A 26,912-nucleotide genomic window follows, 5' to 3' on the forward strand; every position below is an offset into this window, starting at 1 on the left:
AAGCCATTTATTTAGTTATTGGGGAAAAATACTTGGATAAAAAGAATATCCTGTAAAAATATTGGAGTAGAGAAACTGAAACAATGACATTTTGCGGCTCTCTTCGTTGCATTTTCCTCGTTCTGAATAATTCCCCCTAAATGGGCTGAATAGTAAAACCGACGAGCCCATTCACCCGCTGACGTCATCCACCTGTTGGGGACGCTAGAGCCCTATAATGGTAGGCGTGGCTAACCGGCAGATTAAAAGACTAATTTCTCGTCATCTGCGCTTTGCTAAATTGTTGTATATAGTCGAATCGTCTCAAAATATGATTCTAATTCACATAATAATGCTATTTAAGACTTTTTTTCTCCTGGCGTATGCTCTTTAAGATGCCGCTGTCAAATATAGTGTTAGCGGTTAATATCTTTAGGTGTCTATATACCATAATATAGAGAGGACAGCTGCGGCTTCTAGTCCAGTGGGGCTTATCTATGAACAAGTGTCGTTTTCGTGTCAAATTTTTGGGGTGGCAGCTTACAGTCAGGTGCGCCTTATAGTCCAAAAATTACGGTATATCAAACTCCCATGTGATACGTTAAAACTGTTCAGACCATAAGGACACTCAGATTCTTATTGTCTGTGTCTAAGTGGCTAAACTAAATCATAAATGAGAAGCAAAATGGAAGAAAAATCTTGTATTTATTGACAGGAAGTTTTAACGTCGCAGTCTCAGGAAAAAAGCGTGCCGACACTCGCCGCTGTCCAGCGCGTAATACTCGTCGTAGAAATCCAGGATGTACTCCTCGGCCTGGAAGCCGAACTTCCGGTACAGCAGCATGGCGGGATTGCTGGCCGACACGTGCAGCGTCACGTCCTTGCCCATGCACGTCTAAAATGACAAAAACAGCATGGCGATATAGCAATTGTCGATACATGCGTCGGGAAATCATTCTTCCAGATTTGACTATACAAGTAATAAACAGAAAAGCGCTTTTTCATCCATCTGTGGTCAATTGAATTGAGTTTATCACGAGTCGACGTCCAATTCATTTGAAGAGACGTGGTGGCAGCGAATGTCATCCCTTCCACTTCAAATGGATTGGATGTTTATATCGGTCAATGGCAACCAGCGAGTTTAATTTTGGGGAATTTCAGGTCATTTGCTGCTGATTTTCAGTCACTTCCTGTTGATTTTGGGGCATTTCTGGGTCACTTCCTGTTGGTTTCAGGGCACTTGTGGGGTCACTTCCTATTTATTTAGGGACATCCCTGGGTCACTTCCTGTTCAGTAACCCAAGATCAACAGGAAGTGACCAAAAATCAACAGGAATTGACTCAAAAATGCCCCAAAAAAATCAACAGGAAATGACGTGAATGTCCCAAAATCAACAGGAAATGATATGAAATGCCCAAAAATGACCTCTTTTCTGGCATTGGTTGCCACTGACAACCATGGCCATCCATTTTTGGGTCACTTCCTGTTGATTTAGGACCATTTCCAGATCACTTCCTGTTGGTTTCAAGGCACTTATGGGTCACTTCCTATCGATTTAGTGACATTCCTGGGTCACTTCCTGTTCAGTAACCCAAGATCAACAGGAAGTGACCAAAAATCAACAGGAATGGACTCAAAAATGCCCCAAAAATCAACAGGAAGTGACCAAAAACAACAGGAAATGACATGAAATGACCTCTTTCCTGGTATTGGTTGCCACTGATGGCCATAGCCATCCATTTTTGGGTCACTTCCTGTTGATTTAGGAGCATTCCTAGGTTACTTCCTGTTGGTTTCAAGGCACTTATGGGTCACTTCCTATCAATTTAGTGACATTCCTGGGTCACTTCCTGTTCAGTAACCCAAGATCAACAGGAAGTGACAGTCACTTCCTGTTCAGTAACCCAAGATCAACAGGAAGTGACCAAAAATCAACAGGAATGGACTCAAAAATGCCCCAAAAATCAACAGGAAGTGACCAAAAACAAACAGGGAATTACTTACATGTCCCAAAATCAACAGGAAATGACATAAAATGCCCCAAAATGACCTCTTTCCTGGCATTGGTTGCCACTGATGGCCATAGCCATCCATTTTTTGGTCACTTCCTGTTGATTTAGGAGCATTCCTGGGTCACTTCCTGTTGGTTTCAAGGCACTTATGGGTCACTTCCTATAAATTTAGTGACATTCCTGGGTCACTTCCTGTTCAGTAACCCAAGATTCAACAGGAAGTGACCAAAAATCAACAGGAAATGACGTGAATGTCCCAAAATCAACAGGAAATGATATCAAATGCCCAAAAATGACTTCTTTTCTGGCATTGGTTGCCACTGACAACCATAGCCGTCCATTTTTGGGTCACTTCCTGTTGATTTAGGAGCATTCCTAGGTCACTTCCTGTTGGTTTCAAGGCACTTATGGGTCACTTCCTATCGATTTAGTGACATTCCTGGGTCACTTCCTGATCAGTAACCCAAGGTCAACAGGAAGTGACCAAAAATCAACAGGAATTGACTCAAAAATGCCCCAAAAAATCAACAGGAAGTGACCAAAAATCAACAGGAAATGACGTGAATGTCCCAAAATCAACAAGAAATGATATAAAAATGCCCAAAAATGACCTCTTTTCTGGCATTGGTTGCCACTGTCGTCGTCCATTTTTGGGTCACTTCCTGTTGAATTAGGGACATTTTCAGGTCATTTCCTGTTAGCCAACCCAAAATCAAAAGGTGTCAGGTAAACGCCCGCAATCAACAGGAAGTGAAAAAATGAACTCATTGGCTGCCACCGAAGGCCAATGATATCAATTTTTGGGTCACTTCCTGTTGATTTAAGAACATTTTCAGGTCACTTCCTGTTATCTCAGGGCACTTACAGGTCACTTCCTACTCATTTTGGGGTCACTTCCTGTCAACTTTGGAGCATTTTCCATCACTTCCTGTTGGTCTCGGGTCACTTCCTATTATTTAGGGACATTTCCAGGTCACGTCCTCTTCAGTAAACCACAATCAATAGGAAGGGGACCTGAAAATGGGTCCCTTCCTGTTGATTTGGGAGCGTTTCGAGGTCACTTCCTGTTTGTCTCAGGGCACCTACGGGCCACTTCCTATTTACTTAGGGGCATTCCTGGGTCACTTACTGTTCAGTAACCCAAAATCAACAGGTGATGTTAGTTAAATGGCCAAAATCAGTAGGACGTGACCAAAACTTAACAGGAAATGAAATCTAATGCCCCAAAATGGCACTTTGAAGGATTTCAAGGACCCGGACCAAACCCGTTGCCATGAAGTTTTCTCTGGACCGATGGGTAGACGGAGAAAAACACGAGACGCTGACCTGTATGAGGTGGTAGATCATAAAAGTTCCGATGCCCGCCCTCCGCCACTCAGGGTGGACCAGCAAGAAGGAGACGTAGGCCTCGTTGTATTTGACGTCGGGCACCATGAAGCCAAACCCGACCACCACTTTCTTGTAGAGGGCCACCACGCTGAAGTCGGGATACCGCAGGCACTCTGACAGGTCCACTCCTGCGAGGGAAGTAGACGGCAGGCCCCGCTTACAAGGAAGCCAAACGCCGGGGTCGGTTGGGGGTTTACCTGGCCAGAAGCTGTGGCGACACATGGCGTTGACCGACGGGATGTGAGAAGGCCGCACGTAGCGGTAGTCCAGGGGGGCGTCGGCCTCGGGGATCCAGCCGGGGTCCCGCCGGTGGGGGTGCGCTCGGATCTCGGCCAGCAGACGCATCTTAAGGGGACGGCTTTCGTAGTCGCGCCTGCGAACGGTGACGGCGTCCTTTTAATCTTTGGCAAAACGGCATTCGATAGCGACCTATCTAGCGACCTTGGGTCGGACCAAGACCAAAATTTCAAGCACTGTCTCAGATTTTTTTTTGTTTTCTTTTTACCTGATGTAAGGTTTGAGGAGCCGAGACGTGTACGGGCTCTTGACGGCTTGCTCCGAGGCGCCGTCGGCTCCGGTTAAGCGGCAGCTAAAAGACAGCTGCGGCGAGGGGTGGCCCCCGTGACCACCCTCCAAACATTTGACCTGGAGAGAAAAAGGGCACTGACCCAAAATGGCCGCCGCCAGGACACTCCTGTCGCTTTTACGGCGGAATACCTGAAAGCGGTCCAATATGCGGAGATCTCTGGGGCGGCCACGCTCGTCGCCCAATCGTTGTGTCATCGGTGCCCCGCAGACGCCTCCCGCCAGGCCTAGCGCGCGGTCAATGTCCAGCAGGGGGAGTCCTCGCTGCCGCTTGGCCTGGCGCACTAACAGTTTCCGGCGGAGGCGTCGGGCTTGCGGCGTGACGGCGAGCGCCAACGGGCACGCATCCAGACGGCGTCGCAGTATCCGCTCTTCGTACGGGCCAGCGGGGGCGTGGCGAGGAATCCGAGGGTTGCCCCCCTTTGGGCTTTTGTCGCCGGCGGCCGCCCTCTTCCGGTCCGGACGCGGGCCTTCCGCTTCTTCCTCAAAGTCGCAGCGTCGTCCGTCGTCCTCGCTGTCCGCCTCCCGTTTGATGCGGGGCGGCGCCGGGCGGGACTTCTTGCGGGCGGGGGGAGGGGCGTACTCCGTCCCGGGGTCGATCAAGGCGTCAGCCTCAGCTTCCTCGTCGCCTGGACGGAGTATCGACCGCGGTGATAAAACACCAAACCATGCCGAACCATCCTTTCTTCCGTTGACTCACCGTGAAAAAGCGCCTGGGGCGGCATGGCATCCGGGATGAGGTCGGCCTCTGACAGCAGGCTGGGCGTGGCCGAGCGAGAGGCCGGCGTACCGGGTGCGGAGAAGTCGGGCGAGGGCGACGGCGAGGGGCTGCTCGGCGGCGTTCTGTCGGAAGAACTGAGAGAGGAGAAGTCCGGCACCTCTCCTTTCTCTAAAAGCGCGTCGGGCGGGCGCCGCTTGGTCCCGGTGCCCCGGGCCTTGACGGGCGCGGACCCCGCTTCCTTCTGAGCGCGCCGGATGTCTTTGGCCTCCTGCGTCCGCGAGCGCTTCTCCTTTAGCTGCGTGGCCGTCTCCAGCGTGTTCCTTCCGCCCGAGCCGCCGCCCCGCCTGCGCAGACCTTCCGCCGCAACGGCGGGCTCGGCGGCGGCAGCTTTGCAGACCGCAGCTGTGACACAGGAACTTCGTAAGAAGTTTGCCCGCAAGGCGCGAAAATGGCAACCGCTCACCCAGCAGGGCCGAGAACGAAAAGTGGTTTTTGCCATGTGGCAAAATTGATTTTGCCATGTTGCATTTTTTTGCCATGTGGCAGAATAAATTTTACCCTGTGGCATTTTTTTTTTGCCATATGGAAAATGGATTTTGCCATGTGGCATTTTTTGCCATGTGGCTAAATTGATTTTGCCATGTGGCATTTTTTAGCCATGTGGCAAAATGGATTTTGCCATTTGGCAAAATGGATTTTGCAATGTGGCATCTTTTTTTGCCATGTTCCAAAACTGATTTTGCCATGTGGCATTTTTTTTTTGGCCACGTGGCATTTTTTTTGCCATGTGGAAAAATGCATTTTGCCATGTGGCGTTTTTTTTTGCCATGTAGCAAACTGGATTTTGCCATGTGGCATTTTTTTGCCACGTGGCATTTTTTGCCACATGGAAAAATGCATTTTGCCATGTGGCATTTTTTGCCACATGGAAAAATGCATTTTGCCATGTGGCAGAATGGATTTTGCCACGTGGCATTGTTTTTGCGTTTTTGCATTTTTTTTGCAAGGCAAAATGCATTTTGACATGTGGCATTTTTTTGCCATGTGGCAAACTGGATTTTGCCATGTGGAATTTTTTTGCCACGTGGCATTTTTTGCCACATGGAAAAATGCATTTTGCCATTTGGCATTTTTTGCCATGTGGCTAAATTGATTTTGCCATGTGGCATTTTTTAGCCATGTTACAAAATTGATTTTGCCATGTGGCATTTTTTTGCCATGTGGCATTTTTTTGCCATGTGGAAAAATGCATTTTGCCATGTGGCATTTTTTTGCCATGTGGCAAAATGGATTTTGCCATGTGGCAATTTTTTTCTCCATGTGGCAGAATGGATTTTGCCACGTGGCATTTTTTAGCCATGTGGCAAAATGGATTTTGCCATGTGGTAAAATGGATTTTGCAATATGGCATCTTTTTTTGCCATGTTACAAAATTGATTTTGCCACGTGGCATTTTATTTGCCACGTGGCATTTTTTTTGCCATGTGGAAAAATGTATTTTGCCATGTGGCGTTTTTTTGCCATGTGGCAAAATGGATTTTGCCATGTGGCATTTTTTTGCCATCTGGCAAAATGGATTTTGCCATGTGGCAGAATTGATTTTGCCATGTGGCAATTTTTTTTCCATGTGGCAGAATGGATTTTGCCACGTGGCATTTTTTGGCCATGTGGCAAAATGGATTTTGCCATGTGGTAAAATTGATTTTGCAATATGGCATCTTTTTTTGCCATGTTACAAAATTGATTTTGCCACGTGGCATTTTTTTGCCATGTGGCATTTTTTTCCCATGTGGAAAAATGCATTTTGCCATGTGGCATTTTTTTGCCATGTGGCAAAATGGATTTTGCCATGTGGCAATTTTTTCTCCATGTGGCAGAATGGATTTTGCCACGTGGCATTTTTTAGCCATGTGGCAAAATGGATTTTGCCATGTGGTAAAATGGATTTTGCAATATGGCATCTTTTTTTGCCATGTTACAAAATTGATTTTGCCACGTGGCATTTTATTTGCCACGTGGCATTTTTTTTGCCATGTGGAAAAATGTATTTTGCCATGTGGCGTTTTTTTGCCATGTGGCAAAATGGATTTTGCCATGTGGCATTTTTTTGCCATCTGGCAAAATGGATTTTGCCATGTGGCAGAATTGATTTTGCCATGTGGCAATTTTTTATCCATGTGGCAGAATGGATTTTGCCACGTGGCATTTTTTGGCCATGTGGCAAAATGGATTTTGCCATGTGGTAAAATGGATTTTGCCATGTGGCGTTTTTTTTGCCATGTGGCATTTTTTTGCCATGTGGCAAAATGGATTTTGCCATGTGGCAAAATGGATTTTGCCATGTGGCAATTTTTTTGCCATGTGGCAGAATGGATTTTGCCACGTGGCATTTTTTGCCATGTGACAAAATGGATTTTGCCATGTGGCAGAATAGATTTTGACATGTGGCATTTTTTTGCTAAGTGGCAAAATGGATTTAGCCATGAAGCATTTTTTGCCATGTGGCACTTCTTTGTCATTTGGCAAAATGTATTTTGCCATGTGACATTTTTTTGCCATGTGGCTAAATGGATTTTGCCATGTGGCATCTTTTTTGCCATGTGGAAAAATTGATTTTGCAATGTGGAATTTTTTTTTGCCATGTAGAATTTTTTTGCCAAGTGGCAAAATATTTGCCATGTGGCAAAATGGATTTTGGCACGTGGCATTCCTTTTTGCCATGTGGCATTTTTTTGCCATGTGGAAAATGGATTTTGCTGCCATGGGGCTAAATTGATTTTGCCAAATTGTTTTTCTTTTTGCCATATAGCATTTTTTTTTAATATGGCAAAATTGATTTTGCCATGTAGCATTTTTCTGCCATATGGCATTTTTTTTGTCAAGTGGCAAAACTGATTTTGCCATGTTGCATTTTATTTTTGCCATGTGGCAAAATCCATTTTGGCAAAATCCATTTTGCCACATGGCAATAAAATGCCACGTGGCAAAATCCCTTTTTGTCATATGGCAAATACCAATTTTTGTTCTGGCTGTCTCTCTACCTTTGACCTTGGTGCCGGACTTGTGAGCGCGCAGGGTCGGCGGTCGGTTGTGGACTAGCTTCCACCATCCCGGTTCGTTGAACTCCTGCGCCCCCGAGCGGAAAAAAGCGGGGCTCCCTACCGACAGGCAGCCGGCCACCGTGCTCCACCAGGTGGACGTCTTCTTTCTGCTAGGCAGCCAAAAGAAAAATCAGCCCCGCCGCGCTGCCGTGCGACTCCGAGCGACAGGAAGTAACCTGGAGCCCAGGAGGAAGTTCCAGTGGCGGCTGATGAAGGCGCAAATGTCCTCCTTCCAGCGGAAGTACCCTTGGCGTCCCGTCCCCTCCAGAGAAAGATTGTACATGGCTAGCATGACCACCTAGCGTACGCAAAGGCACGTTAGCCGCACGTGCTCTCACGCTATCGCGGACGGGGCGCCGATAGGACCTGCTGCCAGGTGAGGCGCATCCTCTCGAACGTCTCCTTGCCCTCCTCGGAGCAGTCGCGGCACACGAACCTGAAGAAGTTGTCGCCTTTCAGGTAGCTGGGCTGGTTGCCGTGGAGATGAGCTAAGAACACGCGTTAGCGTTGTGTTATTCTTTAAGATTTTTGACAACCGGCAGAGTGATGTGACCTAAATGAGATTTAAAGACTAGCAGAGGGCAGGTACCTGCCGGGATCCACTTGTGGCAGCGCTCGCAGTAAAAAGCCAAATCGTCGCAGGCCCAGACGCCATCCGCGTCTTCGCCCAAGTCGCTGGCCAAGGAGTCTCCGCTGTGCTCGTGCGACAGGTCCAGCGAGCCCCGGTCCTCGGACTCCACTATCAGGAGCGTCTCGCCTTCCACCTCGCCCTCTTCCAGACCTTCCGAGGCGGAAGCGCACGCCGCCTGGGCCGCCGGGACGTCGTCCATGAGGCTTCCGAGGTCAGCGGGGCACGCCGTCTACGGGACGGCGCTCCGCCTCTAGCGGCCCAAAGCCGGATTTCCAGTCCTCCTCCTGACGCCGCGCGTTCTCCTTCTTTCGTTCTAAACGCTCCAAATCTCTCAGGGTGCCTTCGTGGAGACGCTGCACACACACACAAACACGTTAAATGAAGATTCTCAACCTACGGTAGGTTGAGCCGCTATCCTGACGACCTCTGGCTAGTGCCACCACAAACTGGGAGGGCTCCCTGAAGTTGCCCCCATCAGACGCTAATTTATATAAATATGATATCATGCTACATTTGTGCTGTAAAAAGTGCTGCAACGATAAATGGATTAACTCGAGTATTCGATTACAAAAAAAGATTTGAATTACATTTTGCTGCATCGAGTATTCGTTTGTTTAAAGTGGCGTTGTAATGGTTTGTTTTGAGAGTGTTTGCATTTAGTTTTATTGATTTGGGTGGATACACAGCCTCTTAGGGGCCGTTGACATAGTGACTTTCCGACAATACGAAAAAATTCAAATTTGCGTTTATATGGCCCCGTCTCAATTCGAACAGTGTCGCAATTCCGCATGAAAACGATGTAGTATTCATGCCAAGCCCTAGGGGGCAGAGCAGATTTACAAGGTGACAGCGAATGATGCACTTTGACCCCACCAAGCTCCTCAACCCGGAAAAAAATATGCCCGGCCACTCGAAGCAGTAACATTTTTCTTTTGTTCAAAAAGGCACAAAAATGGAAACATTCAACATATTTAATTTAAAATATTATTAAAACAGTAAATTAAAGCCGACATTCTGCCATATTTTCTATTTTTAATGTCTAGTTGCACCGCTGCGCACGCACAATGTGACGTCCACGAGTGCAGACGTTATCGGCGCGGTCTCGCGCCGCAGGAGCCCTTGATATGTATGCGGAGAAAGCCCCTAGCCTGGTACACCAGACTCAACGCTGTTCCAGCTATTGAGTCTGGCCACCCTTCCCACGGAAACAATTTCCAGGGCGGAGCAAGCCACAGCATACAGACAGCGGAGTGGACCAATCAGCGACGGGCAGACGTGACGTTAGTAAAATGGCGACTTCAGGATGACGGACTTGCGCGCGGAAGTAAACATACGAAGAGAGCGGAGTTTGTTCGACATGGCTAGCGCGAGACAGATTGTTGTCAGTGACTCGTGTCGATGTGTTTTTGGTCATTTAAAACTGATTTTACCGTGGATTGGAACATATTCTCGGCTCTGCCGTTCACCGTCTGTGTTGCTGAAGGGACGACTTTCGACGCGCAAGAGTGACGTTGCTTGTGAAGAACACGTGACGCAAATAAACGAATCTGATTTGTCGATTGATTTTGTATCTGCTCGAAAAGGCCGTTAATGGGAGGGGTTCCAGACTATTTCTCTCAGTGTTTGAAAAATACAGGGAGAATAGTCTGGCAGAGCCAGGCTAGAAAGCCCCCGCTCAATCCCCCGCAATCGAATTCTTCCACTTTGGAGGCAGGATTCAGAATTCGTCTTCGCCGACACAATATGCACGCGAGGCCATTCCGCTACTCAGACACTGCATCTTTGTATCGCAGTCGCCATGTAAACTGCCCCCTAGTCTGCCTCATTTCACATGGCTGAATCCAGCTGCTCCCTGTTAAGACCAACATAAGCTAAGTTTTTGTTTGAGCTAATGTTTCCTTTAATGCATTCGTAATTTAGTTTAATGGTATATTTAGCCAATTTTGGTGGTAATATGTGTTTGAACCATTTGTTAAGAGCAGTATTATTATTAGGGCTGTCAAAATTATCGCGTTAACGGGCATTAATTATTTTTTTAAATTAATCACGTTAAAATTAGGGCCATCAAAATTATCGCGTTAACGGGCGATAACGTTAAAATATTTGACGCAATGAACGCACTCCCCCCGCTCAGACAGATTTAAATGGCAGTTCAGTGAACTGCTTGTTAATTGTGTTTTATGGAGTTTTGCCGCCCTCTGCTGGCGCTTGAGTGCGACTGATTTTATAGGCTTCAGCACCCATGAGCATTGTGTAAGTAATTATTGACATCAAAAATTTTTACAAATTTCATTAAAACGAAAACATTAAGAGGGGTTCTAATATAAAATTTCTATAAATTGTAGTAACATTTTTCTTTTAAGAACTACAAGTCTTTCTATCCATGGATCGCTTTCACAGAATGTCAATAATGTTAATGCCATCTTGTTGATTTATTGTTATGACAAACAAATAGTCCTTATGTACCGTATGCTGAATGTATACATCCAGCTTGTCTTATCTTTCCATTCCAACAATAATTTACAGAAAAATATGGCATATTTTATAGATGGTTCGAATTGCGATTAATTAATTTTTAAGCTGTAATTAACTCGATTAAAAATTTTTAATTTTTTGACAGCCCTAATTTTTTTTTTTTTTTTTAAGTTAGCATTTTATAGCATTTAAGCTAGCGGACTTTTGCTATCCAAGTTAGCCAATTGTTCTTTTGATGTACATAGATCCTTATTTATTTATTTTTTATACCGTTTGAGGCTCAGCTAAGGTATTTTATTTTCTTATGTTCCTTATCCGATTACTCAAACTTATTATTATTATTATTCAAACTATTTCATCGATTAATCGACTACTAAAATAATTGATGGCTGCAGTCCTAGATTAGTTAGTTGGAATTTGAATGCATGTATGTGGTTTAAGGTTTTTTGTTTTTTTTTTTAATTATTGTTCTTATCATCTATGCGCTTTTAAAGGATGCACTTTCAATTTCTTTGTACTTGAACAATTATGCAGACTATTTTCATAAGAAGCAATGGTGTGTGAACTCTTAAATCTATGACGATTTTATCTTAAATGAATGGCAAGTTGAATTTCAGTGTTAATATTAGGGTGAATTCATTTTCCTGTATAGTTCCTTTCTCTCTAAGCGGGCTGGGCGGATGTTGTCCCTCGCACACCGGCTTGGCTCGCTCGCCCTTGTTAGCCGCTGCGCTAAACTAAGCTAAGGACAACATTTATTATTTGGGCGGCGGCGCATCCGTTCTTTCAACTCTGCTCACCTACCTGTCTTTCCCGGGCCTGATTGAAGTGGACCGCGGCCACTGTGCACACAGTCCCAACCGCAGAAAGTGCTAGAAAGGCTTTTGAGGCTCTGGACATCACGAAGACGCTAGCACTAGCCGGCTAGCAGCAGACGCTCGCTTTCCCGCCCCTTTGCTGCGATTCGTGCGTGCCTCGCCTGGCCCGGCCTCTTCCTTCTTCTTTCACTCGATTTTTACAATGAAATGAAAGCAGCGTCCCCTAGCGGTCATAGCCACCTCTCGCAACTCGCCTTTTCATTTGACGTCCCGAAACGAGAACCAAAACTCAAGTGATGAGCGGAGAAAACCTCCCAAGAAAGCCCACGTTACAATAACCAAAAGATGTTTTTTTATTTTATTTTAAATGTTCATTTATTTGTGAATTGGAATTTTAAACAGGGAATAGTTTTTGGTGAACCGCAACGTTACAGAAGACAAGAATGCTGCCTTCACATGCTCTGGGAAAGATGGATCTTACCACTTGCTAATTGGTAGTTATGAGTATGTCCTGTTTATGTGCTGCCGCAACAACAACAAAAGACTAGAAACTGCAATTTCGGGAGAAATTACACCTGGGTCTTTCCTCTGTGGAGATACAGATCTTAGCCCCACTCAGGTCTATCAATAGAATGGACAGTAATGCTAGTCACTGGCATTAAACAAAGTAAACGCCATTAAAAATGATTGGGAAAATTGGACGTCCATGTCCGTCAATGGCAGCACCCTCCATAAGCATCAATGCAATCGGGGACATTTGGGGTACACGTCCTATCGATATCTGGTCATTTCCTGTTGATTTGGGCATATTGTTTTTTTTTTGCCATTGAAAATTAATGGGAAAAAAATTTGGACATCCATGGACGTCAATGGTATCAACTTACATAGGCGTCAATGGAATCCAAGCACATTGGCATCAATAAAATGAAAAGACATGCTGAAATGCCATTGGAAATGAATGGGAAGTTTGGACGTCCATGGATGTCAATGGCATCACCCTCCATAAGCGTCAACACAATCGGGGACATTTAGGGTACAAGTCCCAATGATATTTGGTAATTTCCTGTTGATTTGGGGACATTGTTTTTTTTTTGCCATTGAAAATGAATGGGAAAAATTTTGGACGTCCATGGACGTCAATGGTATCAACTTACATAGGCGTCAATGGAATCTAAGTAAATTGGCATCAATAGAATGAAAAAACATGAAATGCCATTGGAAATGAATGGGAAGTTTGGACGTCCATGGCCGTCAATGGCGTCACCCTTCATGAGCGTCAATAGAATTGGGGAAGTTTGGGGGACACGTCCTACTGATATCTAGTCATTTTCTGTTGATTTGGGGGGGGGGGGGGGGGGTCCCATTGAAATTGAATGGGAAAAAATTTGGACGTCCATAGACGTCAATGGCAGCACCCCCTATAAGCGTCAAAAGAATTGGGTACGTTTGTAAGATATCAGCAACCAATGAATAGGAAGTTATCGAAAGTGAAACTCGTCAGGAAGTGAGAGTCTGAGAGAGCGAATGGCAAGGTTTTAATCAGGCAATATTTTGGACGGCCCAGCGTCTGTTATGACTCGAGGACCCCGGCGCCGGTCGGCAAGCGCACGTTGCTAGCAAGCAGGCTAACGAGAAAACGACCACTAACAACAACAATTTGTTCCAGTCCAGTGTCGTCATTCTAAATGAGAATTGTTTGGAGTGGCGAAAAGGACGTTCGAGATGTCTCAAGTCCAAGTCAAGCAAGAAAAGAACGTTATTGACCCCGCCGAAGTTGAAAACAGGTCAGTGGCCATCCTTCCACTCACTAGACGCTGTCTTGTTTTCCGTCTACGTGCCGCTTTTATTTACTTTAAGTTGGATACTCCGACGTAAAAAAAGAAAATGAGACTGTAAGAATAAAGTCAAAATGTTACGAAGTGAACCATTTCATTGACACTTGGACAAAATAATATGAGAAGACACGTTAGTTTTACAAGCTTCAGCTATCATAAAGCAACACTTGGTAACTTTTCAGTTTTGGTCAATTTTAGCGACGCCGGTGGACGAAAGTGGTAGTATTTTGCCAAAGGAAGATTGCATTTCGAATGAGGACCACAATGCACAGCCGCACAGTGTCGTGAAAATCATCATTCAATTAAAAAAAAAAAAAAAAAATCAATCTTACGGTTGCCTGCAGATGGTTGAATTTCTGTTTTCACCGGTTGTGTAAAGGAAAAATAGTGATAAGGTAAGGTAATCCAATTGTGGCTAAACAGTAGCATTTTACGGTTAGCAACTGTGTGGCTTAGTGTGGCTAATGTTTTTTTTCCCTTCACAGTGCTCTGAACAAATGGTTCCAACACATATTCCCACAAAAAAAAACTATATTACGACTGCATTAAAAAAACAGCTCTAACAAAAACTTAGCAGTTGGCCTTAACAGGGAGCAGCTGGGTTCAGCCATGTTAAATGAGATGTGTCATATTCACTGTTCCCACTCGAGGGCTGTTTATCAATCCAAATCAATAAAATCAAATGCAAACACTTTCAAAACAAACCATTACAACGCCACTAATGAACCGAAAACTCGAAGCAGCAAAATTTGATTCGAAGCTTTTTTCTTATCGAATTACTCGAGTTATCGTTGCAGCACTATAAATGAGGATCGAAGTACAACAAAGAACAATTGGCTAAATTGCATAGCAAAAGTCTGCTAGCTTAAATGCTGTAAAATTCTATACTAATGCATAAACAAACATATGAGCTCAAACAAAAACATACCGTATGTTGTTCTTAACAGGGAGCAGCTGGTTTCAGCTATGTTCAGTGAGTGATGTCATATTCACCGTTGCCACTAGGGGGAAGTGTCAAATCAATAAAACCAAATGCAAATACTTTCAAAACAAACCATGACAACGGAACTTTAACGAAACGAATCCTCAAAGTGGCAAAATTTGATTCGAAGCTTTTTATCTAATTGAGTGACTCGAGTTAATCGATTAATTGTTGCAGCACTACTTCCGATTCCTTTGGGGATATTCCTGGGTCACTTTCAGTTCAGTAACCAAAAATCAACTGGAAGTGATCCGTAAATGCCAGGCAATGAGTTCATTTTGGGGCATTTCACGTCATTTCCCGTTGATTTTCGGTCACTTCCTGTTGATTTTGGGGTATTTCGGGTCACTTCCTGTTGATGTTGGGTAACTGACGCATTTTACGTCATTACCCATTGAATTTCGGTCACTTCCTTTACATTTTGGGGTATTTAACGGTCACTTCCTGTTGATTTTCGGTTGCTTCGTTTTATTTGAGGCAATTTTGGGTCACTTTCTGTTGATGTTTTTGAGTTACTGGTGCATTTCACGTCAAATCATTTTCCTTTTGTGGCATTTACGGGTAATTCCTGTTGATTTTGAGGCATTCACAAATCACTTCCTGTTGTTTTTGGGTGACTGATGCATTTCCCATTGATTTTCGGTCACTTCCTTTACATTTTGGGGCATTTACAGGTCACTTCCTGTTGATTTTCGGCCACTGCCTTTTACATTTTGGGGCATTTACTGGACACTTCCTGTTGATTTTGGGGGATTCACGGGTCACTTCTTTTTCCTTTTGAGGAATTTTTGGGCCACTTGCTGATGATTCTGGGGCATTTTCGCTTCGCTTCCTGTTGATTTTGGGTTCCTGATGCATTTCACTTCATCTCCTGTTGATTTTTGGTCACTTTCTGTTACTTTTGAGGCATTTACGGGTCACTTCCTGTTGATTTTGGGGCATTCGCAAATCACTTCCTATTGATTTTGGGTTACTAATCCATTCCACGTCTTTTCCTGTTGATTTTCGGTCACTTCCTTTACATTTTGGGGCATTTACGGGTCACTTCCTGTTGATTTTGGGTTACTGATTCATTTCACGTCACTTCCTGTTGATTTTCAGTCAGTTCTTTTTCCTTTTGAGGCATTTTTGCATCACTTCCTGTCTATTTTGGGGCATTTACGGGGCATTTCCTGTTGACTTTGGGGCATTTACGGGTCACTTCCTTTTCTTTATAAGGCATTTTTGAATCACTTCCTGTTGACTTTGGTTTAGTGATGCATTTCACATCGTTTCCTGTTGATTTTCAGTGACTTCCTTTTCCTTATGAGGCATTTCAGGTCACTTCCTGTTACTTTTGGGGCATTAAAAAGTCACTTCCTGTTGATTTTCGGCCACTTCCTTTTATATTTTGGGGCATTTGCAAATCATTTCCTTTTGATTTTGGGTTCCTGATGCATTTCACGTCATTTCCCATTGATTTTCGGTCACTTCCTTTACATTTTGGGGCATTTACTGGTCACTTCCTGTTGATTGTGGGGGATTCACGGGTCACTTGCTGTTGATGTTCAGTCACTTCCTTTACCTTTTGAGGCATTTTTGCATCACTTCCTGTCTATTTTGGGGCATTTACGGGGCATTTCCTGTTGACTTTGGGGCATTTACGGGTCACTTCCTTTTCTTTATAAGGCATTTTTGAATCACTTCCTGTTGACTTTGGTTTAGTGATGCATTTCACATCGTTTCCTGTTGATTTTCAGTGACTTCCTTTTCCTTATGAGGCATTTCAGGTCACTTCCTGTTACTTTTGGGGCATTAAAAAGTCACTTCCTGTTGATTTTCGGCCACTTCCTTTTATATTTTGGGGCATTTGCAAATCATTTCCTTTTGATTTTGGGTTCCTGATGCATTTCACGTCATTTCCCATTGATTTTCGGTCACTTCCTTTACATTTTGGGGCATTTACTGGTCACTTCCTGTTGATTGTGGGGGATTCACGGGTCACTTGCTGTTGATGTTCAGTCACTTCCTTTACCTTTTGAGGCATTTTTGGGCCACTTCCTGTTGGTTCTGGGGCATTTGCGCTTTGCTTCCTGTTGATTTTGGGTTCCTGATGCATTTCGCTTAATCTCCTGTTGATTTTTGGTCACTTTCTTTTACTTTTGAGGCATTTACAGGTTACTTCCTGTTGATTTTGGGGCATTTACGTGTCACTTCCTGTTCATTTTGGGTTCCTGATGCATTTGACGTCATTTCCCTTTGATTTTCTGTCACTTCCTTTACATTTTGGGGCATTCACGGGTCACTTCCTGTTGATTTTGGGTTACTAATGCATTCCACGTCATTTCCTGTTGATTTTCAGTCACTTCCTTTTGCTTTTGAGGCAATTACGGGTCACTTCCTGATGAATTTGGGTTACTGATGCATTTCACGTCATTTCCTGTTGATTTGGGGGGTTTTATGTGTCACTTTCTGTTGATTTTGGGTTACTGATGCATTCCACGTCATTTCCTGTTGAGTTTCGGTCACTTCCTTTTGCTTTTGAGGCATTTACGGATCACTTCCTGTTGAATTTGAGGCTTTTGCGTGTCATTTCCTGTTGATTTTGGGGCATTCACATTTCACTTGTTGATTTTGAGTTACTGATGCATTTCACGTCACTTCCTGTTGATTTTGGGGCTTTTACGTGTCATTTTCTGTTGATTTTGGGGCATTCACGTGTCACTTGTTGATTTTGGGTTACTGATGCATTCCACGTCATTTCCTGTTGAGTTTCGGTCACTTCCTTTTGCTTTTGAGGCATTTACGGGTCACTTCCTGTTGAATTCGAGGCTTTTGCGTGTCATTTCCTGTTGATTTTGGGGCATTCACATTTCACTTCTTGTTGATTTTGAGTTACTGATGCATTTCACGTCACTTCCTGTGGATTTAGGGGCATTTACGTGTCACTTCCTGTTGATTTTGGGTTACTGATGCATTTCATGTCATTTCCTGTTGATTTTCGGTCACTTCCTTTACATTTTGGGGTATTTACGGGTCACTTCCTGTTGATTTTTCAGTCAGTTCCTTTTCCTTTTAGAGGCATTTTTGAATCACTTCCTGTCTGGTTTGGTGCATTTACGACTCATTTCCTTTTGATTTTGGGGCATTTACGTGTCACTTCCTGTTGATTTTCAGTCCGTTCCATTTCCTTTCGAGGCATTTTTGGATCACTTCCTGTTGATTTTGGGGTTAGGGTCACTTCCTGTTAATTTTGGGGCATTCACAAGTCACTTCCTGTTGATTTTCGGTCACTTCTTTTACATTTTGGGGCATTTTCGTGTCACTTCCTGTTGATTTTCAGTCCGTTCCGTTTCCTTTTGAGGCATTTTTGGATCACGTCCTGTTGATTTTGGGGTTAGGGTCACTTCCTGTTGATTTTTGGGCATTCACAAGTCACTTCCTGTTGATTTTCGGTCACTTCCTTTACATTTTGGGGCATTTACATGTTACTTCCTGTTGATCTTCAGTCAGTTTCATTTCCTTTCAAGGCATTTTTGGATCACTTCCTGTTGATTTTGGGGTTAGGGTCACTTCCTGTTGATTTTTGGGCATTCACAAGTCACTTCCTGTTGATTTACGGTCACTTCCTTTTCATTTTGGGGCATTTACATGTCACTTCCTGTTGATTTTCAGTCAGTTTCATTTCCTTTCGAGGCATTTTTGGATCACTTCTTGTTGATTTTGGGGTTAGGGTCACTTCCTGTTGATTTTCGGTCACTTCCTTTTCATTTTGGGGCATTTACGTGTCACTTCCTGTTGATTTTGGGTTACCGATGCATTTCATGTCATTTCCTGTTGATTTTCTGACACATCCTTTCCCTTTTGTGGCTTTTACAGGTCACTTCCTGTTAATTTTGGGGCATTAACAAGTCACTTCCTGTTGATTTTTGGTTTCTGATGCATTTCATGTCATTTCCTGTTGATTTTCGGTTACTTCCTTTTCCTTTTGAGGAATATACGGGTCACCTTCTGTTGATTTTGGGGCATTCACGGGTCAGTTCCTGTTGATTTTTAATCACTTCCTTTACATTTTGGGCCATTCACGGGTCACTTCCTGTCCATTTTGGGGCATTTACAGGTCACCTCCTGTTGATTTGGGGTTACTGGAAAGGAAGTAATTGAAGAATGTCTCTAAATGAATACGAAGTTACTCAGAAAAAAAAAAAACTTTTTCAGGATCAAGGCGCTGTGTCAGCAGTTCCCTCAAGGCATCACGGATGAGGTGATCCAAAACGACATGCCTCACCTGGAAGCGCAGCAGAGGGCCGCCGCCCTCAACAAGCTGCTCTCGGTGGTGGGTCGGGCCGCCGTCCTTTCCTTCCTCCGACCGCGTCCTTAACCTGTGCTCCGCGTGCGGCAGGGGGTGCTGGATCTCCTGAAGAACAGCAACGGTCTCCTCTACAGGCTGAAGGACACGCAGACGGCCAGGTAACGCCACCTTTTCCGTGAGACGTGTCAGTCACGTGACCTAACGTGTCGTACGTTTGCGACGTCAGCAAGATGAAAGGCTCGGACAACCAGGAGAAGCTGGTGTACCAGATCATCGAAGACGCGGCCAACAAGGGTGAGCGAGCGACGGGCGTCGGCGAAATAGCGCCGTGCTAAACGTCCCGTCGCCAGGCATCTGGAGCCGGGACATCCGCTTCAAGAGCAACCTCCCTCTGACGGAGATCAACAAGATCCTCAAGAACCTGGAGAGCAAAAAACTCATTAAGGCCGTCAAATCCGTGGCGGTCGGTCTCCCGAGATCCGAGCGCAAAATCGAGTCCTCGCCCGAACCGGCCGGCCGACCTTTGACCTTATGACCCGTAGGCGTCCAAGAAGAAAGTGTACATGCTGTACAACGTGCAGCCCGATCGCTCGGTGACGGGCGGCGCCTGGTACAGCGACCAGGACTTTGAGTCGGAGTTCGTGGAGGTTCTCAACCAGCAGTGCTTCAAGTTCCTGCAAGGAAAGGTGACCGACCCCGACCCTATCGAGAACCCGTCTCCGTTCCCTCGCTTTCATCTCATTTTGCGTCATTCGCGGCGCTTGACGTCAGATCCGTTTTGACCGGGCGGGGCGATTGAACGCACATTGAAAGATGAGCATTCCCAGTAAGCCCCGCCCCGCCCCCCCAAGTTTAGCTCAATTGGACGTCCATTGTTGTCAATGGTTGGCACTTCTTTGACTTTAGGTCACTTGCAGATGATTTTGGGGTTTTCCTTGGTCACCGTGTCACTTCCGGTTGATTTGGGTCACTTCCTGTTTATTTTGATCCATTTCCTGGTCACTTCCTGTTTATTTTGGGGCATACCTTGGTCACTTCCTGTTTATTTTGGGGCATACCTCGGTCACTTTCTGGCAATTTTAGGGCATTACAGGTCACTTCCTGTTGATTTAGGTCATTTCCTGTTTATTTTGGGGCATTCCTTGGTCACTTCCTGGGTATTTTGGGGCATTACATGTCACTTCGTGTTGATTTGGGTTACTTCCTGTTTATTTTGAAGCATTTTGTGGTCACTTCTTGGTGATTTTAGTGCATTACAAGTCACTTCCTGTTGATTTGGGTCGTTTCCTGTCCATTTTGGGGCATTTCTTGGTCACTTCCTGGTAATTTTAGGACATTCCATGTCACTTCCTGTTGATTTGGGTAAATTCCTGTTTATTTTGAAGCATTTTCTGGTCACTTCCTGGTGATTTTGGGGCATTACAAGTCACTTCCTATTGATTTGGGTCGTTTCCTGTTCATATTGGGGGATTTCTTGGTCACTTCCTGGTAATTATAGGGCATTCCATGTCACTTCCTGTTGACTTGGGTCACTTCCTGGTCATTTGGGGGCATTTTATGCCACTCCCTGCTGATTTAGGTCACTTCCTGTTTATTTTGATGCATTTCCTGGTCACTTCCTTTTGACTTTGGGTAACTTCCTGATGATTTGGGGGCGTTCCATTTCACTTCCTGTTGATTTGGGTCACTTCCTGGTGATTTTAGGGCATTTCGTGTCACTTCCTTTATATTTGTGTCACTTCCTGTTTATTTTGAAAAAAATCCTGACCACTTCCTTTTGATTTGGGGAACTTTTGGTCATTTTGGGGCATTTCTTGGTCACTTTACTGTTAACTGTAAGCTACTTTTAGGTCACGTCCTTCACTTTAGGTCAGTTCTGGTTGATTTGGGGGAGTTCTGGGTCACTTCCTGTTTATTTTGAGGCATCTCCTGGTCACTTTGGGTAGGTTGCTGATGATGTTTGAGCATTCTGTTTCACGTCTTGTCGATTTGGGTCACTTCTGTTCATTTTTGGACAATTCAGGGATTTTTTTTTTTTTTGGGTCAAAAATGGCTTTTTGTGGTTGTTGTATATGTCACTGGAAATGAAGGGGGTTTTTGTCCAATTTTGGCAGGACTGTACGGTTTTGCCCAAAACTGGCCCCTAATGTTTGCGTGCCCTGATTTAGTGAAATGGACAAAAACTATGGAACAAATAGCATTTACAAAATGTATTATTATTTTTGCGATTGAAATTTGAATGACAAATGAATGAGGTCGCCATTGACGGCGATAGATTTGGACCGGGAGCGCTGCTTTTACGTGGTTATCTGATGTTTCAATTCCAACGAGAGCCCCCCCTGCAGCGAAATAATCAGATTAGCATGTTTGCCGCTAATCCCGCGAACGCTAAAACTGCGCGCAGGCGGAGTCTGCGCGGGACGGCGAGAGAAGTCCGATGCTGCGGCGGAACGCTTCCTTCGCCACCTCGCACCAAGTCTGGAAGTACATCTGCGAGCTCGGCATCAGCAAGGTAAATCGTGGTCGGGTCGGGGCCCCTTCCCTCCCGCAGGCTCTGATCGTCGGCCCCGCCCCCTCGCCGGCAGGTGGACCTGTCCATGGAGGACATCGAGACCATCCTGGACACGCTAGTGTACGACGGCAAAGCGGAGCCCGACGTGATGGCGGCCAAGGAGGGAACGCCGGGCTGCGTGGACGGACGTCTCAAGCTGTACCGCGCCGTTGAACCCGTGCTGGCGCCCGCCGCCCTCGTCAGGACGCCCTGCGGACTCTGCCCGGTAACGCCCGACTCCGCCCGCCCGCCAGATCACGTTCGAGCATTTTGTTCTCTCGCTCGCAGGTGTTTGAAGACTGTCACGAAGGCGGCGAGATCTCGCCATCCACCTGCGTCTACTTGGACCAGTGGCTCGATTTCTGACTCTCATTGGATTTTTCTGGTGGTCTTAACTCATTCACTTGCCATTGACGGCGGACGATAAGTTAAACGGTGTCCATTGCATTGTGGGTAATGGCACGCACAAGCTTCCTTATCAATAAAGTCAGTGCGACGACGTCTGGTTTCACATTTTTACAGTAAAGACACAAAATCAAAATATCCTATGTTTATAAGAGATGCATATTAATGGTTGTAAAGATTTAATTCAAGAATAAAAATGAATAAAACTTGATATTCGGTGTCAAAACAGTTTTTGTCTGCGTGATTGGGCGGGTTTTAAGGTATCAGCAGCGGGACCTAATTTTCCCAGCAGGGCCAAGAGCCAAAAGTGGTATTTGCCATGTGGCTTTTTTTTTTGCCATGTGGCAGAATGGATTTTGCCACATAGCATTTTTTTTTTTTGCCGTGTTGCAAAATGGATTTTGCCAAGTGGCAAATATTTTTCTTGCCATGTAGCAAAATGGATTTTGCCACATAGCATTTTTTTTTGCCATGTTGCAAAATTGATTTTGCCATGTGGCAATATTTTTCTTGCCATGTAGCAAAATGGATTTTGCCATTTGGCATTTTTTTGCCATGTGGCAAAATAGATTTTGCCATGTGACAATATTTTTCTTGCCATCTAGCAAAATGGATTTTGCCATTTGGCTTTTTTTTTTTGCCATATGGCAAAATGGATTTTGACATGTGGCATTTTTTTGGAGTGTGTGGCAAAATGCATTTTGGTTTGTGGCAATTTTTTTTGGGGGGGTACATGGCATTTTTGGGGGCTATATGGTAGTATTGCAGGCCATCCCATTGACGGCTATGCACGTCCGAATTTTCCATTCATTTTAAACGGCAGAAATACATATTTGGCTGTGGTTTTTGCCCATACGCTATACATTAAAGTGCACTGACATTCAACTGACACCCAAGTAAGGCTATGCTATGGCAGAAAAACATATTTGGCTGTGATTTTTCACTGACGTGCGAGGCCTGCAAAACTGCCACGTACCCCCAAAAAATGCCATAAACCCCCCCAAAAAATGCCACGAACCAAAATGTATTTTGCCATATACCCCCCAAAAATGACACATTTCTAAATCCATTTTACCACATAGCAAAAAAATGTGGCAAAATCCATTTTGCCACATGTCAAAAAATATTGCTGCATGGCAAAATTATGCCACATGGCAAAATTCATTATTGCCACATGGCAAAAAATATTGCCGCATAGCAAAAATATTCCCACATGGCAAAATCCATTTTGCCACATGGCAAATACCACTTTTGGTTGCCGTTGTCTCTAATCTTGCCTCTGTCACAAGATGGACGCCAGTTACTTATGCCGCCGCCTCGGCTTTAGACATCTAGCTCTATTTATTAGATATCTGTTCTCGTCTCCTCGGTGATCCGCTTCCAATCTGGACCCTTCCTATAGTTATGTGCTGTGATTCCCGGTGGAAAATAAAACGCTGGACCGGAGCGAACCGAACCGAACCGACGGTCTCTCCCTCTCCATTGATAGCGGCTAAACTCGACTCGCTGCCGTCATCTGTCTTCGGGCTCTCCCAACGTCGAAGCGCCGTTTGAACATGAGGATGCTGATGACGTCAGAGGCCACGGGACAGCAGGTGCACGAAATTGATTCCCAAATTTAAGCAGATAAAATGAGGTTCGCTTTTGACATGAAAATCGAGACGTTAGCGTTTTTATGCTAACGCTCGACACATGCGATCAAATGGAGAGATTAGCATTTGTCGCTGATGGTGACCTATCCGTTAACGCTCAACACATGCGACCAAACGGATTTACAAATCGTCCGTCGTTTTGGAGCTGCCGCATAGGATTATATCCGTTTGGATCCTACAAACTATGGCCCGCGGGGCAATGGCGGCCCAGTTTTCAATGGCCCAAATATAGCCTAAATATTCAATATGGCCCACACAAGAAGCTTAAAGGGTACCATATAGGCCTGAACGATATTGGAAAAAACTATTGTTGCGATTTTTTTTAGGTGTGCAATATATTGCGATATTATATTGCGATAGTAAAAAAAAAAAAAAAAAAAAATTTTTAAAGAAATATTCACTAGATGACTTGAATAGCTGTTTGGAAATACTTTGCATGACACACCGTGACCACAGTGTATATTCATATAATACGGTTTCATTTGTGAATGATTAAGATTGCTGTATTATTATGAAGGGATCCAGGAAGCCATGTCTGCACAAAATAGATCATTTCTTGAACACAATATTTGACACTTCAACAGCAGCAAATACATTAAATGACAAATAAAAGAGCAGGTGCATTCGTCCCCTGAGTTTTTGACAAAATATAACAATAAATAACAACTTCGGTAAAATAACAACAAAGTTGTAAACATATTTGAACAAAAATATTAAATATGACAAATAAGAGTTGTTCACAAACTATAACAATAAATAAGAACCTCAGTAAAACAATAAAGTTGTCAACATATTTGAACTTAAATATTAAATCTGTCAAATAAAAGTGCAAGTGCATTAGTCCCCTGAGTTGTTTACACAAAATATAACAATATAGAACTGCAAAACTGCAACAAAGTTGTAAAAATATTTAAAAAATATTAAGTATCAAAACTTTATGTGCAGCTGTACTATAGTTATTTGAAAAATACGATTTACAGTTAATTTAAATATAAAAGAAACAGAAACTCAATTGAACTTGTAAATAATTGAACTGAATAACAGCAAATAACTGATGAATAACAGAACCATTTTAACTCCCAAATTTATGTATTTGTCTGCATATCGTCCACCTTCCTTGCTCAGCAATTCTCAACTGGGTCTAGACTACTAGTTTATCCACCATTGCAGGCTTGAGACAACAACGTTGGCACGTAACAATGTTCCCACCTGTACTAAAAAGCCTCTGATGGGAAGCTCGTAGCAGGAATGCATAGATACCTGCGTTTTAAATGGTCCCACATGTTCGACGGATTACTTCTTGTTGAGGCAACCATGGCGAGGCACTGTCAACAGGGCTGTTTTTTGTTCCTTATATTCTTGTCGATAGCCAAAATACTTCCAAAACTCCTTTTGGAGACAGTCTTCCCTATTCAACGTGTTGCTTGCTTTCACTTTGAAAACGGCACCTCCTCCCTCCGCTCTGCTGTTCGGCCCCTCCTCCCTCCACTCCGCTGTAGCAGGGGAGGGGGAGGAGCCGATGACTGCGAGTTGGAGGGAATGAGATGAGAGGCTGTGCGCTCTCCTTCGCGCTCCTTCCTCAAAACAAACGTTTGTGGATTTAAAAAAATGAAATGAAAAAACTATCGCACGTCCTTGCGATGGGACTATTGCGCATGCGCACATCGCGATGGCGATGTTTAAACGATATATCGTTCAGGCCTAGTACCATACCACGGATAGAAAGACATACAGTTCTTAAAAGATAAATGTTTGTACGAGTTATAAAAAATTGATATTTAAACCCCTCAATGTTTTAGTTTTAACAAAATTTGTAAAATTATTTCAACTCGTAGATCGCCATTGTTGTTGACGTTGCAAGGCGGCGACGTCACATGACTACGCTGCCAGACTTCCACGGTGTCACTCTTTAACTACATTAACATGCCATCGGTTTTGCCCTTCCAATTTGAACCCGAGTGGAACATTACTGAGAAAGACAGCAAAAGCAAAATGAACAGGAAAGACGAGATGAGACGAGCCGCATTGATGTGTCAAGGTCGCCAGTGGCAGCACTCACCTGCTCTAGTGACGAGAGAAGGAGAGTGTTTGATGTCAAAAAACGGTTTGCAGATCTTTACGGTAAACTATTGTGTGATCCAACTTATTCCAATATTACTATGGAGATGGTTAGCATCCAGAGCTTTCGTGTGCTTTACAGCGAAACACAGCAGTTTGATTATTCGTGCATCACAACACACGAGAACGTTGATGCAGTTAGCTTCTACTGAGGCGTCTAATGACGTCTTACCTTATTTTTGTCACGCCGTCCAGTTCGATCATTATCCTGCCGGTGTTATCAGATTCATCAGACTTATCAGATGTTGCTCCCGAAGCTTGCTTCCCGGTGAATAAGCGACACGGAAAACGAATAAATGTATTAAACTTAGTTTGATTGCTGGCTATTCGTATCATTTTCTGCCCAACAGATTGATTTTGTGTACGTATCGATATGTATGTAATTAAAACACATATTCCAACAAAGAAACAACTAAATATACCTATAAATATAATTAAGAATGCATAAAATCATATTAGCTCAAACAACCTTTTGTTGCTCTTAACAGGGAGCAGCTGGATTCAGCCATGTTAAATGAGTTGTGTCATTTTCACTGCTGCCACGAGAGGTTAGTGTATCCACCCAAATCAATAAAACGAAATGCAAACACTTTCAAAAGAAACCATGACAACGCCACTTGAATTTAACGACTACTGTTGAAATCCCGGCCAAGGCGCACGGGAACAGCGACGGCCGAACAAAGTGCCGCTCTGCCGATGCTGCCTCCGTGCGCGCCAACCGGGAAGGCAGAACTGCGCGCGTTCTCTCTGACATTAACCCTTTGTACTGTATCCATGTTCCAAAAGTTTGAAAAAGACTCGCCGAAAGCAGGTTGACAATTTATTCGTCGACAATGGTAAAAAACAAGGCAAAAACAGACGACGGAGGGACAATTCTGGATCCAAAACCAGGCTACATGTTTCCCAGCAGCAAAAATCTGTGTTATCTCTGTGTCCAGTCTTTTTAAAGTCCTTGATGAAGTGGGTCGTGCTGAAGGTGTGTCTGGGCCAGGGGTCGCGTTAACCGAATATTTTCCGTCGTTGACCGATTTTTTAAAAACGGTGACGGAAAAAACTGAAGTCCATCCGTCATTTTGACCGGTTGCAATTCACACCCCAGACCACAGGGTGGCGAGTGAGCATATTAATTAGCTATTGTCTCTCTTGATGCATGACGTCGTTGGCCTTACTCTGAAAAAATGTCAAGGCAACCGAGTGTCCGAAGTTTCTTCAAAAAGCCCCAAAACGACGATGGTGTTGATAAAAGAGGTGAAAAAACAGGGACAGCACAAGCGGGCACGCAATTCAAATCCATGCGCACCAGGAGGAAAGTGTGAGACTACGTTCAGGCCACAGCAGGTGAACTGTTCATTTCATTGTTCCATAT

At 44.3% G+C, this 26,912-nt stretch overlaps 4 protein-coding genes across 7 annotated transcripts in view; 2 read left to right on the forward strand and 2 right to left on the reverse strand.

The window, feature by feature from the left end:
- Positions 1-683: 683 nt before the first annotated feature.
- Positions 684-8,618, reverse strand: kat14 (lysine acetyltransferase 14). Its single transcript, XM_057843813.1, has 10 exons — positions 8,378-8,618; positions 8,155-8,276; positions 7,965-8,086; positions 7,729-7,895; positions 4,667-5,089; positions 4,099-4,595; positions 3,887-4,026; positions 3,579-3,754; positions 3,319-3,509; positions 684-874 (listed from the first exon to the last, which is right to left on the reverse strand). The coding sequence occupies exons 1-10, from the start codon at positions 8,616-8,618 to the stop codon at positions 701-703; spliced, it is 2,253 nt and encodes a 750-aa protein (XP_057699796.1). The 3' UTR covers positions 684-700.
- Positions 8,619-8,625: 7 nt separating this feature from the next.
- Positions 8,626-11,905, reverse strand: LOC130920521 (protein PET117 homolog, mitochondrial). The gene is made up of 2 exons (XM_057843814.1): positions 11,699-11,905; positions 8,626-8,772 (listed from the first exon to the last, which is right to left on the reverse strand). The coding sequence occupies exons 1-2, from the start codon at positions 11,792-11,794 to the stop codon at positions 8,632-8,634; spliced, it is 237 nt and encodes a 78-aa protein (XP_057699797.1). The 5' UTR covers positions 11,795-11,905; the 3' UTR covers positions 8,626-8,631.
- Positions 11,906-13,264: 1,359 nt separating this feature from the next.
- polr3f (polymerase (RNA) III (DNA directed) polypeptide F) lies at positions 13,265-21,990 on the forward strand. Of its 2 annotated transcripts, none has more exons than XM_057842369.1 (9): positions 13,265-13,496; positions 18,727-18,841; positions 18,911-18,978; positions 19,047-19,114; positions 19,171-19,283; positions 19,363-19,506; positions 21,225-21,332; positions 21,406-21,597; positions 21,660-21,990. In XM_057842369.1, the coding sequence occupies exons 1-9, from the start codon at positions 13,435-13,437 to the stop codon at positions 21,735-21,737; spliced, it is 948 nt and encodes a 315-aa protein (XP_057698352.1). In that variant the 5' UTR covers positions 13,265-13,434; the 3' UTR covers positions 21,738-21,990. The 2 variants fall into 2 exon arrangements, with proteins under 2 accessions (XP_057698352.1, XP_057698353.1); XM_057842370.1 differs by having other exon boundaries at positions 13,435-13,496; positions 18,727-18,844.
- A 1,128-nt stretch (positions 21,991-23,118) lies between these two features.
- LOC130920217 (echinoderm microtubule-associated protein-like 6) overlaps positions 23,119-26,912 on the forward strand; it is a 63,068-nt gene continuing 59,274 nt past the window's right edge. For all 3 annotated transcript variants that reach the window (XM_057843247.1, XM_057843249.1, XM_057843248.1), the window contains exon 1: positions 23,119-23,371. The gene's annotated coding sequence lies outside the window, so the exon portion shown is untranslated. The remainder of the gene's footprint in view (positions 23,372-26,912) is intronic.

This window comes from Corythoichthys intestinalis, chromosome 8 (assembly GCF_030265065.1).
Source record: "Corythoichthys intestinalis isolate RoL2023-P3 chromosome 8, ASM3026506v1, whole genome shotgun sequence".
Taxonomy (NCBI): Eukaryota; Metazoa; Chordata; class Actinopteri; order Syngnathiformes; family Syngnathidae; genus Corythoichthys; species Corythoichthys intestinalis.

Excerpts from the sequence above, each read along its gene's own strand:
- kat14 (XM_057843813.1), bottom strand. The coding sequence starts at position 8,618 with ATGGACGACGTCCCGGCGGCCCAGGCGGCGTGCGCTTCCGCCTCGGAA. Across the intron at positions 8,087-8,154 it reads TGCGCCTCACCTGGCAGCAG|GTGGTCATGCTAGCCATGTA; the intron begins GTCCTATCGGCG and ends TGCGTACGCTAG. Across the intron at positions 875-3,318 it reads TGATCTACCACCTCATACAG|ACGTGCATGGGCAAGGACGT; the intron begins GTCAGCGTCTCG and ends TTGTCATTTTAG.
- LOC130920521 (XM_057843814.1), bottom strand. The coding sequence starts at position 11,794 with ATGTCCAGAGCCTCAAAAGCCTTTCTAGCACTTTCTGCGGTTGGGACT. Across the intron at positions 8,773-11,698 it reads ATCAGGCCCGGGAAAGACAG|CGTCTCCACGAAGGCACCCT; the intron begins GTAGGTGAGCAG and ends GTGTGTGTGCAG.
- polr3f (XM_057842370.1), top strand. The coding sequence starts at position 13,435 with ATGTCTCAAGTCCAAGTCAAGCAAGAAAAGAACGTTATTGACCCCGCC. Across the intron at positions 19,115-19,170 it reads CGAAGACGCGGCCAACAAGG|GCATCTGGAGCCGGGACATC; the intron begins GTGAGCGAGCGA and ends TCCCGTCGCCAG. Across the intron at positions 21,598-21,659 it reads CGCCCTGCGGACTCTGCCCG|GTGTTTGAAGACTGTCACGA; the intron begins GTAACGCCCGAC and ends TCTCGCTCGCAG.